This window comes from Alosa sapidissima, chromosome 17 (genome assembly GCF_018492685.1).
Source record: "Alosa sapidissima isolate fAloSap1 chromosome 17, fAloSap1.pri, whole genome shotgun sequence".
Lineage (NCBI taxonomy): Eukaryota > Metazoa > Chordata > Actinopteri > Clupeiformes > Clupeidae > Alosa > Alosa sapidissima.
This window is the reverse complement of record NC_055973.1, coordinates 11,042,688-11,061,859: the sequence shown is the minus strand read 5'-3', so window position 1 is coordinate 11,061,859 and position 19,172 is coordinate 11,042,688. Positions and strand designations below refer to the sequence as shown.

Below are 19,172 nucleotides of genomic sequence, written 5' to 3'. Positions count from 1 at the left end.
TTAGAGACCCTCATTTAAACCCGTGCAGTGCCCGTTTACTTATTAGACATTCTCTGACCCATACATTATTAGGCCTTCACTCCAACAACGATGCACATCTCCACTCTCTAATAAATTATTGTATCTATTTGGATTTGTAATGGTTGATGCGAAGTCTTTGTGTTTTTAGGTACACGTGGTTAATTGGCTAAAAACAACTGAAAGACATCCATGGAGAGCTAACGTCCAGGAATGAAACAATCATACATTTTGGCCTGAACCAAAAATAGGCTACAGAAACTAACTGGACTAAGCTATTCTACTGAATGATTTAATTGACAGTACAAAGGCTCTACCATCAAACAGTCAGAAAGGACTAGTCGGCCTCAACGACAGTAAAATTAAAAGGCCAACACAGAAGACTATTTTCAGCTTCTTTCATTATGAAACAGTTGATCATTTATCCCAGAAAATATAGCTGCCCCTTAATCTGCCTGAATATCAAATGATCGGTTTGTATCTGATATATTCTATGAAATATATTTGTATTTACACAAATACTACATACATTTTTTCTCTGACATATCATGTATATTGTTGAGATATTTTGAACGTTTTTCCTCTTTCCATCTACCGGAGTTCTAGATAACAGGCATCTACCTTGCAAGTCCATATATACGTCACGTAGACGTAGGACCTCGAAACCGAGAGGGCATTTCAAATTTTCAAAACATCCCAGTCATGGATTTCGAGGGGGAAAAAACAAAACCTGATAAGGAGTCCTCAATTAACGATACAATTATATCTGCCGATGTACCCAAGCCACCATCAATCGAAGACTTCATCGTGGTAAAGCCTATCAGTCGCGGAGCTTTTGGTAAGGTCTATCTCGCAAGAAAGAAATGCAACTCACGGTTGTACGCAATAAAGGTAAGCTTTATTGTAGCCTAAACCTAACTGGCAATGTTAGGCTAGTTCGCCTGTTAAATGTTGTTGGGTTGTGGCTGCCCAGGTAGCTAAACATATCGCATTTTAGAGTCACAACTGGTAAATCATCAGTCTAATAAATATGGTCTTTACGTTGGATTTACATTCACAGGTCGTAAACAAGGCCGACATGGTTGATAAAAATATGACGGAGCAGATGAGGGCAGAGCGAGATGCTTTGGCCCTCAGCAAAAGTCCTTTTGTGGTGCACTTGTTCTACTCCTTGCAAACAGCAATTAAAGTATATTTGGTAAGTTATTATAGTAGTCTGTCAGTAAAGTATTGCCACTTTTGTCTACATATAAGTAGGGATGAAACAATTAATCGAGTAATGGAGTAGTTGTCAAATTGTCAAAAAGGAAAACACCTCTCAATATTATCTAATTGCAGATTCTTAAACTTGAAAATTTACGACTGTACTTACTCCTCTATGACAGTAAATCAATTGTCTTTGGCATGTGGACAAACCCAAGCATTTGAGGACATAATCCTGGGTTTTGGAAAAAGATAAAAATGTCATTTTATTGATCAACCAAACAACTAATCAATTGATTGAGAAAATAATCAGCAGATTAATTGACTATGAAAATAATTGTTAGTTGCAGCCCTACATAAGTTTTTGCTGATATTTTAACAAACACTGCAATTATTCTTTTTTTTTATAGGTGATGGAATATCTGATTGGAGGTGATGTGAAATCATTACTTCATATTTATGGATATTTCGATGAAGACATGTCTCTGAAGTTTATATCAGAGGTTGCACTTGCTTTGGATTATCTTCATCGCCATGGAATAATTCACAGGTTGGTTATCATTTTGCATTGCTCACTTCCAGGTTTTTCTGGTTTTTAACTTATGCTGGGTGTTTGAAACATACATGTCGTCATTCACAGGGACCTGAAACCTGACAACATGTTGATCTCTAACGAAGGACACATCAAGCTTACAGACTTTGGTCTCTCAAAGGTTAAGATGGAAAGAGGTATGACAAAAGCAAAATAATCTGTCAAACTGCTCAGACTGGATTTTTAACAGTTGCGTTCCCTAAGAGGAGTCACATGCCCCAACATATACCAGTGATCACACCATTTACTGAACTGTAAATCTACACAGATATTTGTACAAATGATGAATTATAATTGTTTCAAATGAGTGCATATGTTTGTAATGCAATCTGTCAAACATTCCATGATTTTATAAAATATCTACTTTACATCTTTCTTGTTTATGTGAAATCAAATTTTCTCCTTTACCCTTCAGAGCTAAGCCTGACAGATATTCTTACCACACCCTCCTTGGCAAAGCCAAATAAAGCTTATTTTCGGACACCTGGTCAAGTGCTGTCACTGATCAGCTCTCTTGGACTTGTAAGTGTAAAAATCTCATCACTGTAGCCTGGGTGAATCCCATCCCATTGATGCCCGTTTCCAATTCACCAAAAACCCATCCAGTCACAATCGTCTATCCGGCATGGCATGGGCTTTATATGATGACATTCAACACAACTAATGGCTGTGCTGATGGTGAAAGGGTTAAACAGATATGGATGTTTATTTTCTTTGGAATTGAGTAAACAACTGCATTTAAAACCTTCATTGCTGGTTACGTTTAGAAACGGGAGCCAATGGGATCCTTTCAAGACGAACCTGCAGAGCAAATTCAAATTTGCTAACAGGTTTGTCTGGGTTTACCTAGGCTATCAACACGTAATCAACAAGTAATTATGCAAAATTTAAAACCATTCCTAATGCATGTGATGCCTGATGATGCTAAGAGCAGGTTTTCAGTGGTATCAAGCTCTTCCTGTTTCACTTCCATTCTTGCCAACTTCCCTCCTTTTTATCTGTCAACCAATCAGAACACTCCATTGATGGAAGGAAAACGCCACTGCAGCCTGTCAGCTGTGTCCAGCTCCAAGACATGCGGGAAGCTGGAGACGCGGAAAACCTCGCTCGGCTCCCCTCGCGAGAGGAGGAGGAGGAACAGCTTCAGTTCCCCCATGTGCTCCACACGAGCCTTAGGTATGCTCAACCCATGGTGATGCCTGATACCTGACGTTCTCATACGCATGGATTCTTTTCTTGATATAACCTCCTGACATCAGCACCTTTGTAACATTTATGTACATGGATGTATGCAGATATAAGTGTGCTAAAGTATTTACTTGTTCACTGACTGACAAACTGATCGATGACAACAATTTCATTTTGCATTTCAGGACGCAGCAGTATGTTCAGTGCAGGAATGTTGGCCAAAAGTCTCACCCCCAAGCTGATGAAGTCCAGACAACGCTGTGACGCACAGAGCACTGGGAGCAACCAGTCATGCATCTGTCCCTCTGCCACAGACTCTGAAAGCTGCATCAGCCCTCTGTGGGAAGACTTGGTATTTCACCACTTTAAAGTCTTCTTAACTCATTGAATGCCAAGCTGTTTTCAGGAGCTTTGTCCTAGAATGCCAGCAATCTAGACCATTGTTGATGATTTTTGTACAGCCACAGCATATTCTGTGTTATAGCTATGAACACATACAATGGCTCGTTTAAAAGGTGAGACTTTAAGCTCTCGGTGGGTGCAAACCGTGTATTTCTACACGCTCTGTTCCTGAGAAATCCCAAGCTAAACAGTGGCTATTTTTCATCAAAATCGCTGTTTTTTTTTTTTTCTAGAAATGGAGATATAACGTCTTTCATGAAATATAAAGTGTTGCCTGTTACTTACTTGTGTAAACTTTCTGGGAAGTGATCAGCGAGACCTGGCGAGACTGCCACCTAGTGATAGACCCACAAAAATGGCCTGGTTTTGACCTGACGTGCATGCGTCACTGATTCGACCCAAAGCGGCAACCGAGTTATGATAAAAATGTCCAGATTGTGCGTTTTCATGAGTTTTCGATCGTCATATATTTCATTTCCATTAATCACAGAGTTCCCAAAATCACATATAAGGTGTGTTAGAGTGTCTAGTTTCGTAATTTAAAAAAAAAGCTAAAAACTTAATATTACGTTTTTGGCACTCAATGCATGGGAAGGAAAAACTTAATATTACGTTTTTGGCTCTCAATGAGTTAACATCATGTTGTTTTTGGCATTTACTGTTTAGTACATCAAATGAACAAGTATAGTAGCCTAGTTTTAACTTTAGTTTTCATTAGATTGAATAATTCTACCTTGGTCAGCATTATTTGGGTTATTAGGGTTTAATTACTTATTATAAATGGTCTCTCATCTGTATGCTTAGGAATGCCAAGAATCTCAGAACATGCCTCCTGAGGAAGGTAAAGATCAGCTGAACATAGCTGGGAAGATTGACACCCCCCTTGCATCATCAGAGCGAATTCCTGGGCGCGACAATGCTCTCATGTCATTGGGCAACCAGGACCTCAGGGCACACCCAGTCAGAGGACAGCTAGACTTTGCCTCTGCAGGGCCAATCCAGGGAAAAATCAACATCTCGACAGGCAAGAGGCTCCAGTTCGACAAGGAGGACTGCAGCCCTGCTAACCCAGCAGGATGTGCTCATTGGAGAGCCGGTGTATGCACTCCTGTTCCTAGCCTGCGTGGGGCCATCCAACCTTCCGTGAAGTCAGCCAAGCGGAATTTTGAGGAGGTGGACCGGAGCCCTGAGGCCATGGGGCTGCAAGCCAAAAGGGGTGACACGGACTTCCAGCGAAGCTCACGGGTGCCTGGGGAGGAGGACGGGAGGTACAGCACAGGACTGACAGGGCTCTTCACTGTGGGGCTAGGGGTGCGCCAGGGTGGGTCAGGAGGCCAGAGGGAGACAAAGAGGCCCGGGCCGACTCAGTCCAGCTCAGCCGAGGTGGCCAAGAACCTGCTTTGTGAGCTGGAGGACCCTGGGGAGGAGGCAGTTGCCGCCGCAGCTGGCAAGTCGAGCTTTTCCTCCTCGTTCAGCGACGCCCAAGATGTGCACAGGAACCTGAGCTTAGATTCTGAGAGCTCGGCCCACGACATGTCCATCATCGGTTCCGACCCATTCGTGCCACCTCCAGTCGAGAGCCCTAAAGAAGCACTGTCCTCATCGCTGGAGGAGCTGGACGACCACAACCTCTCGGCCTGCTTCCCCCTGGTGGCCACTGGCCCTGCCTCTAATGCCCCGATCACCGTGCCCACGTCCGGGGCTGGCTCCGGCTTCCTGTTCCAGCGGCGGCTCCTCGGTCAGTCCAGCAGCGGCGCCAAGTCGCCGTCCTTCCTGCGGCCACGGAACGTGGTGGCCTTCCGCAGCTACTGCAGCTCCATCAATCGCTCCAGCCTGTCCTGCTGCTCGCGCCTCAGCCTCGGCTCAGTGGAGCCCATGGAGATGTCCGCCTGCACCTCCTTTCTCAGCTCCGTCATGACACCTGTCCAGAAGAAAAGGCCCAGCTTCGGGAGTTCTGTGCAGCAGGTAGGAGCTCTGAAGCAGAAACTGGAATAGTGTTACACTACAAAATACAACAACTTAGACTACTTTCAGAAGAAACAACTCTTGAGCTTGAGAAATACAATTCATATATATATATATATATATATATATATATATATATATATATATATATATATATATATATATATATATATATATATATATATATATATGGTTGATACTTGTCAGATAGACAAAGTAATGCAGCACAACATGTAACCCTTAAATCTTAAAAGTTTGGATATTTTGAAAAGGACCTTTACTTGAGACTTATAATTGCACTGTAACTTGAATGACAATTAAATGACAAGCTAATTTTATGCTGAACAAAAAAAAATAGAAAAGGGGAAATTAAGTGCTTTATTTCTGTTGTGTGTCTAGACTCCAACCCCGATGGCCATGGTGCACACCCCCTTCAGGACCCCCAAGAGTGTTCGTAGGGGTCCGGAGCCCGTGCAGAGTGCCCCAATTTTGGGCACCCCGGATTACCTGGCCCCTGAGCTGCTCTTGGGAAAACCACATGGTAAGAATAAAAAAGCCAATGATTAATTGCCAGTTTACATGAACATTGGTCCGAAAACTCATTGTTCTACAACTGGAAAAGTTAGTTGTATAGTCATTTGAGAGACTTTTTAGAATATTGGCATCTAACAATCCCTCTTTTTGAGTTTCAGGAATTGGTATTGGTGGTAAGTTTGTCATAGATGTGGTTTTGTGACTACGGTACATTGGGGGATGTTTTCCTGCATGTGCTGGCAGTGCTTTTTGTCCCAGGGTAAAGGACCGGGTTTATTTTAGCAATGAGATTTGGGTACTGGTGTATCTTATGCTCTAACTGCTTCAGTGGTCCTCCACTGGTTTTTCAGGGACTAATTGTTTTATTTTTATTTTACTTTCAAACAACCCTTGCTCCGAAAACGGTGAACAGATGACCATCACAAGGCCAACATTTGTTGTCCGTGTTTTGATGTTTGTAACAATCATGGGCTGTGTCGCTGTTCTTTTGATCCTGATTTGGTCTTCACAAATCATGCCATTCATTTGTTGTACATAAATTGAAATGCCTTGATTGTGACATTGATAACAGCTTACCCCCTGCTTCCACAGCCTAGACTAGAACACATTTCACACTCTAACCTTTCCCTCTGCCCCCTTCTCATGTGTGAAATGGCCGTTGTGCAGAGTAAGTAATTAACATATCTCTGTTCAGATGTTATGGTCGATTGGTGGGCACTTGGGGTCTGCCTGTTTGAGTTCCTCACAGGAATCCCTCCGTTTAATGACGAGAGCCCCCAGCTGGTGTTCCAGAACATTCTGAACAGAGGTGAGTGTTATCTGTTCATCCATCACCATTCACCAGTTGAATACATTTGTGGCTGAAGTTTAATTATATTCACAGTTCAACAACATCAGTTTGGTGGCTTTAATGTTAGGCTTGCTGTCAACATAATTAACTGCTCTATAAATAAATATATACACTACCGGTCTAAAGGGTTTTCGACCGTTGTAGAAAGAAATGGCTGATCTTTAATGCAATATCTACATTGCCTATTATCAGCAACCTTTTATCCAATGTTCCAAAAGGACATTCTGTTTACTAATCTGATATCATTTTAAAATCATTATCATTTGACTGAGAAAACATTGAAGAACCCTTTTGCAATTATGTAAGCACATAATGTAATCCGAAAACTGCTCCCCTGATTAAAAAAAAACAATGCAACTGATCTCAGCTGGTATTCTGTCCATAATATTAGTATTTTCAACAGGCCTTACATTTTTCTTGCATTTTGTGCTTGTAGACATCCCTTGGCCTGATGCCGAAGAGGAGATATCCCACAATGCTAGAGATGCCATAGAGATTTTGCTACACATGGACATGACCAAACGTGCAGGCCTGAAAGGTGAGACTATCTGTATCACACTTTACAGGCAAAGTGCAGTTATCAAATTACTGGTACTAATGTTGACCTTGTTTCAATTGATTGAGCTATTATTTACCAGAAAATGTACAACCAAAGTTAATTAATCAAGTTGCATCAAGTGCATGATCATGCATAGCGAACATGCCAAAGCTCAATTGTGTAAATTAATTAAATGTAAGATGATCAATCAGCTTACAGGGCATATTACTGAAAACATACTGTAAGTGACTTCCTTCTGGTTACTCATTCAATGAAAATCTCCACTGTTTAAGATAAAATATTTCTGTGTTTGGCTATTTTTATTTTATTTTTGTGTGTGTGTCTCCTTAGAGCTCAAGGTGCACCCCTTCTTTGAGGGTTTGGACTGGGACAACCTGCAGAACCAGAAGATGCCTTTTATCCCACAGCCTGAAGACGAGACGGACACATCCTACTTTGATGCCAGGAACACTGCTCAGCACCTTGCCCTCTCAGGGTTCAGTATGTAGGGGATAGCCTGGGCTGGATGTCTGGTACTCTTTCTTTTCTAGTCTCTGATCACGTGCACACCTATTCAGCATTATTTTAAGACAAAGCACACCTATCTGTATACATTTAAATATGGGTAGTGTATTCTGATGAAGGTTGTGTTCATTTTAGGTTGTTATATTTTCTTAGTGAGAGAAAATTCATTTTAATATATCTATTTAATATATATAATGGTGCTCGTTGAGATCGTATGTTGCTCGTTGCATTGTGTTGTTTTCCTAAATGTATTTTTAGAGCATTACTTTTTCTTTTCCTTCAAAATTATTTGTGGATCCCTATACTGTATTCATATATCCATTTGGATAAAGTCTTAAAACACTTATTTGACTGTTTTATGACATGTAAGTGCTTGAGAAATAATGCTTACAAATAAAAATGGACAACTAATGGTAAACTAGGCCACCTTCAGTTATTTACAATGCAAAAATGGAAAATCAAGACCAGTAGTAAATTGTTCCAAAACCTTTATTCGTGCTTCAGATTAGCAAACACATGCAAAGAACTGACCACAAGGGGGCAGACTTGGTTAGAAGGCTTAATAGAAAGGATAGTTTCAACAAAAACGCCTTTGTACAACTCTAAGGTCAGATCTACTGCCAATTCAAACAATATTACAGGAATTAATTAAATAGGTATTTATCTGTATATATGTATATTACAATAATACACTTCAGTGCAATTAAAATATTACATTGGTATATCCATACATTATATTTATACTGTACAGTCTCTATTAACAGTATTACACAATTTACACTAATGGAAACAAAAAACAAACAACCATAAAACTCTGATAAAAAGGATATCCATGATCCATTTTAGAATTAATAAAATTACATTATTTCTTAAAACGTTAAGTGCTCGCTCCTTCTACTCCTATTTGTCCAAAACATTCAATCAGGTATCTCCTGACTCTTCTGGTGATCAGGCATGGATAGAAATGCTCTCTGCAGATAATGAGCAAAGATTTCTCTCGGGCAGTATTGCAGGATAAAACCGGACTGTTAATGTTAACCAATCACAGATCTGAAATGTAACTCGTTCTGCTGCTCAGTAAGTTGTAATAAATCCTAACTGAGGGTTGAAACTTTGGACTTAACACAATGTGGATCTATAGATCAATAAATCATGATCAGCTCTCTGCAAGTGTATTGCAGCAGGGTTTTGGTGATATTATCATACTTTGGTTCAGTGAAGTCCTTGCCTCACTTAGGATATGAGCGAATATTCAGTATGATCTCTGATGTCTTTTCCTTACTCATAACACATTGAAAAGTTAAAACATATCTGCACAACAAAGACTTTTTTTCTGTTGATTATAATTACTAATAATAAGAAAAAAACTAGACTGACTTTTTTAAATATGAAAAGATGACATTCTGAGCAATATTTTAAACACCTACAGGGACCTACTCCTGCACTAAAATTGATAAACAGTATCGGCAGATCATGGACACATTACTACTTTTCCTCAATCACACTAAATGTTCTGTATTTGAACATAATTAACATAAAATGCGCATTAGACCTACTTAAGAGCATTGTTCTGCCCAATACAAATAATTAGCAGCAAGTTTCTCTGTGAGTTATAACTGTTCTGGTTATGGATCTCAAACTGATTATTAACTTATACATTTCAATTTAGTCATAATGCCCGTGATGAATACATAATCAAATAGCTTCTGAAAATCGTTGTATTTAAATCTTAAAAAAGTGAACTACACTACATCCATTAATCCGCACACAGATTTTGTTTTAGTGTTAGTGTCCTTGGTATGTTATATTTCAAGATTTCAACTGAAAATTAGGAAATTAACTTGCGTGATAAGCTGCGACTCTATACAATTCACATGTCCACAAAAGGACTGATTTTAGCTGCAACCTACCACTCGCTACTCTTGATGCTGTCATCATAGTGCAAAAGCGTAGAGTTAGACATGAGGGGAACACAAGCAGAGAGGAAACTATCTGAGGCCTGCTACTAAAGAAAGGGCCAGACGGAGCTCTCCTGGGGCTGGCTCCACTTCCTACGTCTGGAGGAAGGAGGGTTTCTCAGTGGATCCGCCTGTGGGGAGGGAACAACAGAGGTACCAGTGAAAAGACTGTATATGTGAGTTCAAGGCAAGAAACCCATAAGAATCTCAAGAAGTGATCAGTCTGCATTACTCCCTCACAATGGCTAAGTTAGTCAGTTCCATAGAGACTGTATACAGTGATGCAGAATGCATGTTTCTTTTCTTTTTTTTATGACAAACAACAAAATAACATGTAATTGTATTGTATTGTAATGTTCCCCTAAGAATGTACAATTGTGCCACATTGCATAACTCATACGAAAATTACCAACAAAAAATGGGACATTCTGAAAGGAGTTGTGAGTATATGTAAATTTGTCTAAAAAACATCTTGAAGAGTTCAGTTCTGCTGTCCAGATTCTGGACTTAAACATTTTGAAAATCTGTGTTCTATAGTCCCTAAATAATTATAGCTTTCTCTGATCAAACAGAAGTATTGCTTGGATATATACTGAAGTACACAAAAATAGGCTCTACCGTCTCCTTCGCTGGAGGTACAGGCGAATAAGCCACTGCACAACAAATGGCCACACCACTGCAAAGGCCACGGTGCCTGGGGATACTTCAAAGGGCCACCAGGAAGGTCTCTGGGGGCCAAACAAAAATATCAGCCTTGAAACCAGCCACCAGACAACTTACAATCAACAAAATACAACTGGGGGTATAAGGAAGAGCAAACATACATAAGACATCATCTTATGTCAAACATACATAAGACATCATTATACTTTTTGATTTATTCTTATCTTTACCATGTCCATTGTCCATAAATCAAAACTATTCTAATGAACCAGAATAGATAGATAGATACATAGATAGATAGATACTTCATTGATCCCCAGGGGAAATTCAAGAATGTGTGTGTGTGTGTGTGTACACGTCAGCAGCTGATAAGAGGTTTTGTTGATCAAATCAAAGTGCATCTTCTGTCTTTTCCGGCAGCACGACCCCCAAATCAAACACTCCCCTGCCAGACAAAAAACAAGAAGGACCCAAAGACTGCAATATGTTTACCTTTGTTACATGGGGTGATGGAAAGTTTGGAGACAAGGCAAGTGACCGCGCCTGTACAGAGCAGAAAACATGACAAAAGCTCAGTGAAACGAAAGCTTCCACTGTACCGTTGGAGTTTGCAGAATTTGAAAACAATGTAGGGAGGGATGATGCTAAATGTATAAAGTGTCTGTTCTGGCATTTGAGCACACGGTGCATAGAATAAAAGAAGATATTGCAGTGCTCTCAAAGTTAAGTGATTTGTCTGATCTTTTAATTCCAAAATAGCTATTTTGCAAGCACTAGTAATTCATACAGTCAATATGATTTCTAGATTTATTGATTATGACTGATGACAAAGTAGCAAATGTGTCACAGCCGAGAGAGTCAGGGCCAGATGTACTAACGCTTTTGCGACCACTTCAGGTGTACTTGTTTTGCAACGTGCAATATAAAAATGGCGAGGTATGTACAGGCCGCACTGAGGTAAAATCGCAGACTGTCTGTCGTGGCAGCTGAGAATGTCAAATTGCGCTTTTCGGTCTCATGCATATGCATTCATAGGAGGGTCAGGGGAAAGTGGGAGTTTCATGTAAAAAGATGGGAGGAGAAGCGTAAAAATGCACCGAAATATTTCCGCCTTGTAAAAGCAGGTGTTAACCAAATTGCGTTTAAATGCGTCAATAAGGGAAACTTTCAAAGACAACAGAATCGCTATTTAGAGCACCAGTTCTGCATCTTTGTACTATATCAAAAGCAACTTAACTTTTGTTGGCCTTTCAAATGTCTTACTTTCACGTCATCCACTTAAACTTTCCTACTTGCTAGATTTGACCAATCTTCCATAGCCTACGTGCACAAGTAGTTTGAGTAGAACTACTGCTCTTCATTATCTTTCTGCTTGTTGACACCATGTATTGTATTTCATGATCGCTAAACGTTTGACTCCTTTTAATGTTGTCATCAGTTAACTTCATTTAACTGCGCTTGTGATTGAAGTAGGCCTATGTTGTTTAGTTGTTAACGTTTGCAAATTGCAGTAGGGGGCGGAGATTCTTTAGAGATTAGGTGCTGATTACCCGATGAACTGCTAGTTTGATAAATACCACGTTAACTGAAGTGTCACAGCATGCGGTTTCTGTGGGTTGGCCATGACGCTGATAATGCTATGTTCGCAAATGTATGTACATCTGGCCCTCAGTATTTTATGTGTGCACTGTATGAGTGTGTGTACTGCATGAGTATGGGTAAGTTTATGTGTGTGTGTGTGTCTGTTTGTCCTACCTGGGAGGCAGTGAGGGCCTCCAGAGTGTGCAACCTCTGGAGTACGCTCTGCATATCTTCCTGTAGCCTTGCCAGTGCGGTCACTATCTGCTCATTGAGATTCCCTCCAACTGCGCCTTCCGAACCCCAGCGCTCCCCATCTCCCCCGTTGCCCTGCAACATCCTCTGGATCCCACCACTCGAGGAAGAAGATCTGGAGCCTGAGGAATAAAAGAGGACAGAAGCATTTCAAGATGGAGAGTCCTTCAGTCCCGGGAGGATGCACAGTATGGTGGGGGCTGTGTAGACTGGTAGGTTGGTAGGTAGACTCTTCCCTTTGCTCTTTCATTTAATCTAGTCATGGAAGTTTGATTTAATGAAATTGTGTTATTTGCCAAAAAGAATAAATGTAAACACAAATGTAAGCTAATCTAAACTTTGGAAACCAACAATCCATCAGAAACCAATATTCTCTCAGGTCAACATTGCAAACAACAAACTGGTGACTGGTCTGGTTAGCTGACTGGTCTGGTTTGACAAGAAAATCAAGTGATACAAATTAAACAGGATGTGTAGACTAGATGCCACATTTACACAATACTACATGTACCATATGGCCTCCTCCTTTATGCTATTCTAAACGTGCATTATGAAATATTATGAAAATAGGAAAAATAGCACATGAATAAATAATAACATATATAATATGAAGCCTTGCCAAAGTAGTTGATCTCAGGCCTCACCTCTGCTCCTGCGGACCAGTGAGTTGTCGGCTCGCTCTGCAGGTATCCTGTGCCTGTGTGAAGAGCCTGACCCAGTCTTACCGTCCTCCCCCCCATGCTGGACGCCCTCGGACCCTGCCTGCAGGTCCTCTGCGTCAGACACGGGTGTGCCAAGCTCCTCGGTGAAAGACAGGGAGCTGTGGTGATTGTCCTCGAGGTCCGGGGCATGGTTGGTGTGCACCTCTGAGCCCTGTCAGTGGCCAAGTACACACATGAAGAAGAGTTCTGAGTTCTAATATCAATCGAGAGTGACATCCCACCTCACGCTAAGAAAATATTTATCTAGTCCATAGACTTGATGTATAAATGGTTGGTGTGGTGAAGCCTTTTGCGCACGCGCATTTCTGCCGAATACGATGCCCGATGAGTGCCCAAAAAGCGTTGCAATATGGCCGCTGAGTGGAGGGACTTGCCTAAAAGGACTTTGGTATGAGTAAGAGCAAAGTGCAGAGAAAAGGGTCATGAAATAAATGAATGAGACCACCTCTTACCTCCTCCATACCAAACTGGTCAACCGAGTCACAGTAAACCTCACTGTCTGAGTCGCTGGCCACATGCTGGTGGCTACACATGTCCTCAGGGAGATCTGCATGAGAAGCCATGTAAACAAATGAGGGAACCTGTCAGGTGATTTAGTAACACATTATGGAGATGGCACACATTGGCACAAAATGTGTGGGGTGGCATTTTGACACACTGAGCAGTTTATGTGATCACATGTCTACTCCGGAAGGGGACCTTAAACTGAAAAAGTGAAATATCTAGACATACAAGTTGGTAACCGAAAGGTGACATTTCTGTCAGGATATTAAGAACCATATATTTTTACACATACAAAAAGGCTAATTCTTTATCTGAAACTCTTCTGTGAACTGTAAACCATCCTTCAGCAGGCATCATGACCGGAACCTCAACTGTTACTTTAAAACTCTTTAATTGGAAGACTTAAAACTACAGTACCTTTTGATATAAAACTTGTGTGCTAATAACTAGATAAGCTAACTACATAAGGAATGCAAAAAAGCAGATACTAACAGGACTGCTGGCACTGATAAAAAAACGTGCATGTTATATTGTCTTTTGCCAACATGGCTTACAATCGCAGTGATATGAGCAGGCTTCACTCAATCTCAGTTTTTTGAGAGTGTTGGACCTAACTTATAACTAACAGAAAGGAGAAATCACACTGAAGGAGGCAGTACGCAGAAACACGTTTGTCCAATAAAACTATTAACTTATGCAAAGTACTTTTCTCCTGTCTAACATAATTGACAATGTCATGCACTTCTTACATTCTCGCTGGGTGGTCTGACCTGAACACATGTACATCTAGCATGGATGGCCAGCAGGAATAACAGATGTGTTTACCTATCATTCACCATCAAAATGAATCTGAATATAATGTAAAACTAGCTGCTTTCAAAACCATACTTCAAAAAGTAGCATATTGTTACATACTGTACCCTTGCTTTAAATGTAAATCCAAGCAGTAGTCAAGTGTATGTCCCCTTACCACTGAGATGGCCATTGACCTCCATGGTTCCATCAGGTAGGGCCATGTCATCTGGCTCCTCTTTCACACCATTTCCATTAAGAGCAGACTTGGAGCTGTGCGTGCCATTCGTTAAAGGGATGCCTCCATGGGCCACACTACCATTTGATAAGGGTGCTTTAGGCTTCCCCGATGACCCTTTCTTTCTTGGTGGTGGGGCTGAAGGAATGAGAAAAGAATATGAATGCATTCACTGATTTATAGGTTTTTGCTTCCTAGGCCCAACATTTCCCAATATCTTGTATGAATACCAAACACAAATAAATAATATAACTACATGCACATTTATACTACATGTTGTCATTTGCAACATATGCATTTACTTGAGGTGTGTGAAAATACACCTGATTGTCTGGCAGATAGTACACACATTCAGTATTTGCATGGCAGCATCAAATAGAAACATAATATGGTCTAACCAAATAACATGCTGGGTTACTTTCTGCTTAGCATGTACACTAGACAGCGGGAGATTCTGTGAGCAATGAATACTATGTAATACCCTCCATCTGTGGCTTATGGTGAATACAAAGTCCAGTTGCACTTTTGTTACCTGGCTGCACAAGACTGAAGTTCTATAAACCTCACTGTGTGCTAAAAGGTGGTTTCTTTATTATCAAAGCTACCTTTTTTAACTTCTACAATCTCCTCTTCATCTTCCTCCTCCTCCTCCTCAATGTCATCATCTTCCGTATTCTTGATGGCTCTCCTCTTGGCTTCCAATTTGGACATATGATCGTCTAAAGAGCCATTCATTTCCAGGTTCCTGATGATACTCTTGGTGACTGCCTTGGATGTTTTGCCCATAACATCCCCAATACCTGGAAAAAGAATCAAAGACAAAATTCAAAATGTTTCATGGAGAAGCGTTCAGTCCTGTCCCCAGATTCAACTTCCTTCAAGTAATTTCAGAATTAAACAAAATATTCCAAAAATGTGTTAGTAAAATCCCCACGTGCACAATGTAATCCACTTTTCTATCTCAATCTACAATCATAAGATATAGACTACATCACAACAATGATACCATTCAAGTAGGAAGTTCTCACAATGACACAAGGACCAAGACACATGAGCTTTGCTGTAAAATGCACTCTAAAGCACAACTAAAGATGAGCTAACTACCACAACTAAAGGTGAGCTAACTTCAACTACAAGAACAAATATTAGCCTGGGCTGGATGCAGGCCTTCACACTTGCCTTCCAGTTGTCTAGCAAATCTTGCCAGTCGGGCTTAGCACGAAACAGAAGTAAAATGATTAAATGAAAACATCTGAAAAGTATTTCACAGAAATATACTGCATCAACAAATAAAACTTCCTGAATTATAGGTTCCCGATTCAATTACATTTCTTGTTTTACTTGTTTTTGTTGTAAACCTTTTATGGATACTGAGTAAATCCATATTGTATGGGAGCGTGTAGTTATGGGACTGGCGGACATATAGGGTTGTGGCTGCAGATGTTTCAGCTAGTTACCAATATATTCAAGTTGTACTGAACTAGAGGAAACTCTTTCCTAGCAACCAACCTCCGGACAGGTCAGACACTTGGTTGACCTTCTTTTCATCCACCATCTCATAAAATGGCCCCAAGATCTTAAGCAGTCTCTCGACCTCATCCGTCACCGGCATGCTCTCCAGAATCTGTCAATTGAATGATTGGTCAGGTCAAACGGATTTCTGTTAACTCCAAAATAAATGTAGATATTGAATTTTGCATATGAAACGAACAAAAATAATCACCAGTTTCATTTCATCAACATATGCAGTCATGGCCTCCTCTCTTGACATTTCTCCAAGAGCATTCCATGCATCCCTTGGGGAACAGAGAGCAAAACTGTAGCTAAGGACAATGCACTGGTAAGCAATATCAGGCATGTTGTTTCCTTGTTCATGGATAACAATTGTAATTCAAGAAGGAACACAGCTATCAGTAAGCATATTTCAAGGACGCTGCTATGAGTAGTACTGTGCTTTTGAAGTGCTTGTGTTTAAAAAGTACTTTGATCTATTAACATCATGAACACATATCTTGCATAAGAAAATCAATTCTAGATAACGATAGAGGCTGTAAAGCAGTTTTCTAGGATGCAATAACACAAATGATAAGTTAAATATTTTCAGTAAAGACCACATAATACCTATTCTGTACTGACCACATAATACCTATTCTGTACTGACCACATAATTCCTATTCATTACTGACACATAATAGGGCTTGTCAAGAAATCTATGCAAATCTTTAATAGCACCACACTATGTAGAAACAATATGGTGGTCACAACATAAAACTTGTCCATTTCACAACTCAGTCTGTGTCCTGAAATATTAACTCCTCTCGGTTGTCAGCCAGCTGTTATCTATCTGACCTTTCAGTTCAGTTTAAGGCCAAGTGCATGAGCGAAAAGTCTACACAAACTGTGTCAAAGGCAGCCACATCTCGCTGTGACTATTTGCTGTTCTAGTGCAGTCACCACACGCTTTGTGAAGGAATGTAGGGCAATGCAACAAAAGAAATACAAACATATCTGTCAGATCTGGGTTTAAATACCTATGCCTACAGACTTGGAAGTAAAGACAGAAACAGTAAATGCGCTCTCATTTATAATTCTCTACCATTTGACTTTGCCCACTGGGTCCCAGAAGCCTGGCCGTGGAATGTTGCAAGGTCCCTGTGTGGCCTGCTTGTAGTAACTGTAGAACTTCAACATCATCTCATTGGAAGGCTGAAAGGAACCTGGGTAGAGATGGGACAAAATCATGGAAACAGTTGTGATTCTCAATTACACCAGTTCAATCAAAATAATGGGTTCATAAAAGGAGTTCTACTTCTATCAGTTATACAATAATAATGGTTATTATTATTTATAATAATAATAATAATTACTATTATTATTATTATTATTATTATGATTAGGCTATTATTATTATTATTATTATTATTAGTAGTAGTAGTAGTAGTAGTTATAATAGATAACTTAGTGTTCTGCTAGTTAAATACTTTCAAAAGACTTGGTAAAGATCAATTATATTCATATTACACATTTTATGTCTACATGTCACCCAACACCAAGTGTCCGGCCAAGACATCACAGGGACAACCTCGTATAGTCACTAAGCCCCGCTATGTAGGCTAATCATACGAGGGGGATGGAGCCAATCGAGGTTTATCTTGTAGCCTAGGCTACACACATGACTCAGAAAATACCGGCCTGCACAAGTTCTTCTTTAAGTACAGATAGCAAGGCCGACAGCCATTCGCCCCTTCAGGCTTTACTCAGCATAAAACCGATACGTTCAAGCTACAAGTTTTTCTAAAATTCTTACCGTCCGCAGGTAAACTCTGAATCACTTTGACTGCAGCGTCAAAACGCAGCTCGTGGATTGGTTTGTTGTCATCCGCCATCATGACACAAAATTGAGAGTGTCAACTGATATGTGGAACCGTCAAATCTATAAGCAAGTTATGACAGTTCTAGTCAATTCACATAGAGTTATCCACCATATATGAACAAAACGAGAAAGTAGGAACATTAGAAATGTTGGTATTGTTGTAGCAGGCAATGATTGGATACCCAGATAATCCAGATTAAAGCACGCTGTGGACATGAGAATAACGTCAAGTACCAAATGTCAACGTAATATTACACTCGATCATTCGTTTGGTAACGATTGTTCACCTGAAAGCAATCCTAACAACAAAAGCTGTCAACTGCTCTGCGTTGCAGCAGAATTCGAGGGCATACCCACCAGTCCAACATTTTGTCTAGTGTGTCACACTTTGTGACAAGAGTCTGGTCACTAACAAACAGGGTCTAGAATTGTATTAGAAGTTAATTCCTTACCATTTGGTGGTCTAGGCTACTTGCAGTTAAGACGGCGACCTCTCAAATATGTTGGCGATCTGTAATCGTACACAAGTGATACGGATATAATTTCTAGGGAGTTGTAGTTTTTTTACTTGCGCAATCAACCTCCCCCAGCTCTTGAAATGTGTCCTCGTTAATTCTCCTACAAAACCCACAATTCTATTGGACAACTTCTGGTTCATGGGTTGTGTAGTTTTTGTTAGGGATTTACGAGCGCTCTACAATGACCTACAAAATACACCGACAACTACAAACAGTTTCATTAAACAAAGCGTGGCGCGTCGTCAATAGAATATAATGTAGCGAGTAATATTTATTAATGTATCACATCAGCGGCGCGCTTTAAACTGTTACTCAAAACTGTTACATCGGTCTTTGGATACATTGGGAAACTTCCTATCCCAGTGTTCCATTCTGAGCATGGATTGCTTGTCAATTTCCGGGTTGACGACCGTAATGAAAGCGAGGCCAGGAATCCCACAATACCAGGCGAGAGAGTCCCTTTTTGTCGGGGCTGAGCTTGTGGTTTTAATCAAAGGGAAGACGGGGAAGCTATGCGGAGAGATGTAAAATGGCAGAGCTGCAAATGTTGTTAGAGGAAGAAATTCCAGCTGGTAAAAGAGCCCTCATAGAGAGTTACCAGAATCTAACCCGTGTAGCAGATTACTGTGAAAGTAATTATGTCCAGGTAAGTAAGCTCTCAATATTATACATGTTTGCTCTGAAGCTGTTGTAGGCTACTACATTCTTTTGTCGTGAGGCTAACGTTACTTGAGGTAAACTGGAGACAGGAAATAG

General features: G+C 40.4%; 3 protein-coding genes across 9 annotated transcripts in view; 2 read left to right on the top strand and 1 right to left on the bottom strand.

The window, feature by feature from the left end:
• The first annotated feature begins 614 nt into the window (after positions 1 to 614).
• mastl (microtubule associated serine/threonine kinase-like) lies at positions 615 to 8,233 on the top strand. 2 transcript variants are annotated; one of them, XM_042068558.1, is made up of 13 exons: positions 615 to 909; positions 1,079 to 1,216; positions 1,632 to 1,771; positions 1,862 to 1,950; positions 2,229 to 2,335; positions 2,827 to 2,989; positions 3,187 to 3,353; positions 4,208 to 5,368; positions 5,768 to 5,909; positions 6,061 to 6,075; positions 6,597 to 6,710; positions 7,189 to 7,290; positions 7,642 to 8,233. In XM_042068558.1, the coding sequence occupies exons 1-13, from the start codon at positions 721 to 723 to the stop codon at positions 7,797 to 7,799; spliced, it is 2,685 nt and encodes an 894-aa protein (XP_041924492.1). In that variant the 5' UTR covers positions 615 to 720; the 3' UTR covers positions 7,800 to 8,233. The 2 variants fall into 2 exon arrangements, with proteins under 2 accessions (XP_041924492.1, XP_041924493.1); XM_042068559.1 differs by lacking the exon at positions 6,061 to 6,075 and having other exon boundaries at positions 622 to 909.
• A 53-nt stretch (positions 8,234 to 8,286) lies between these two features.
• Positions 8,287 to 18,482, bottom strand: acbd5a (acyl-CoA binding domain containing 5a). 2 transcript variants are annotated; one of them, XM_042068287.1, is made up of 14 exons: positions 18,351 to 18,482; positions 17,833 to 17,958; positions 17,122 to 17,242; positions 16,249 to 16,321; positions 16,035 to 16,149; positions 15,705 to 15,737; positions 15,131 to 15,325; positions 14,466 to 14,663; positions 13,444 to 13,538; positions 12,914 to 13,142; positions 12,192 to 12,391; positions 10,929 to 10,979; positions 10,392 to 10,501; positions 8,287 to 9,904 (listed from the first exon to the last, which is right to left on the bottom strand). In XM_042068287.1, the coding sequence occupies exons 2-14, from the start codon at positions 17,912 to 17,914 to the stop codon at positions 9,892 to 9,894; spliced, it is 1,515 nt and encodes a 504-aa protein (XP_041924221.1). In that variant the 5' UTR covers positions 17,915 to 17,958; positions 18,351 to 18,482; the 3' UTR covers positions 8,287 to 9,891. The 2 variants fall into 2 exon arrangements, with proteins under 2 accessions (XP_041924221.1, XP_041924222.1); XM_042068288.1 differs by lacking the exon at positions 15,705 to 15,737.
• A 374-nt stretch (positions 18,483 to 18,856) lies between these two features.
• abi1a (abl-interactor 1a) overlaps positions 18,857 to 19,172 on the top strand; it is a 49,427-nt gene continuing 49,111 nt past the window's right edge. For 2 of the 5 annotated variants that reach the window (XM_042068282.1, XM_042068286.1), the window contains exon 1: positions 18,860 to 19,062. In XM_042068282.1, the coding sequence (XP_041924216.1) occupies positions 18,946 to 19,062 (117 nt within the window). In that variant the 5' untranslated portion in view covers positions 18,860 to 18,945. Of the gene's footprint in view, positions 19,063 to 19,172 lie in introns of all 5 variants that reach the window. The other 3 variants (XM_042068281.1, XM_042068283.1, XM_042068285.1) reach the window with 3 other exon arrangements.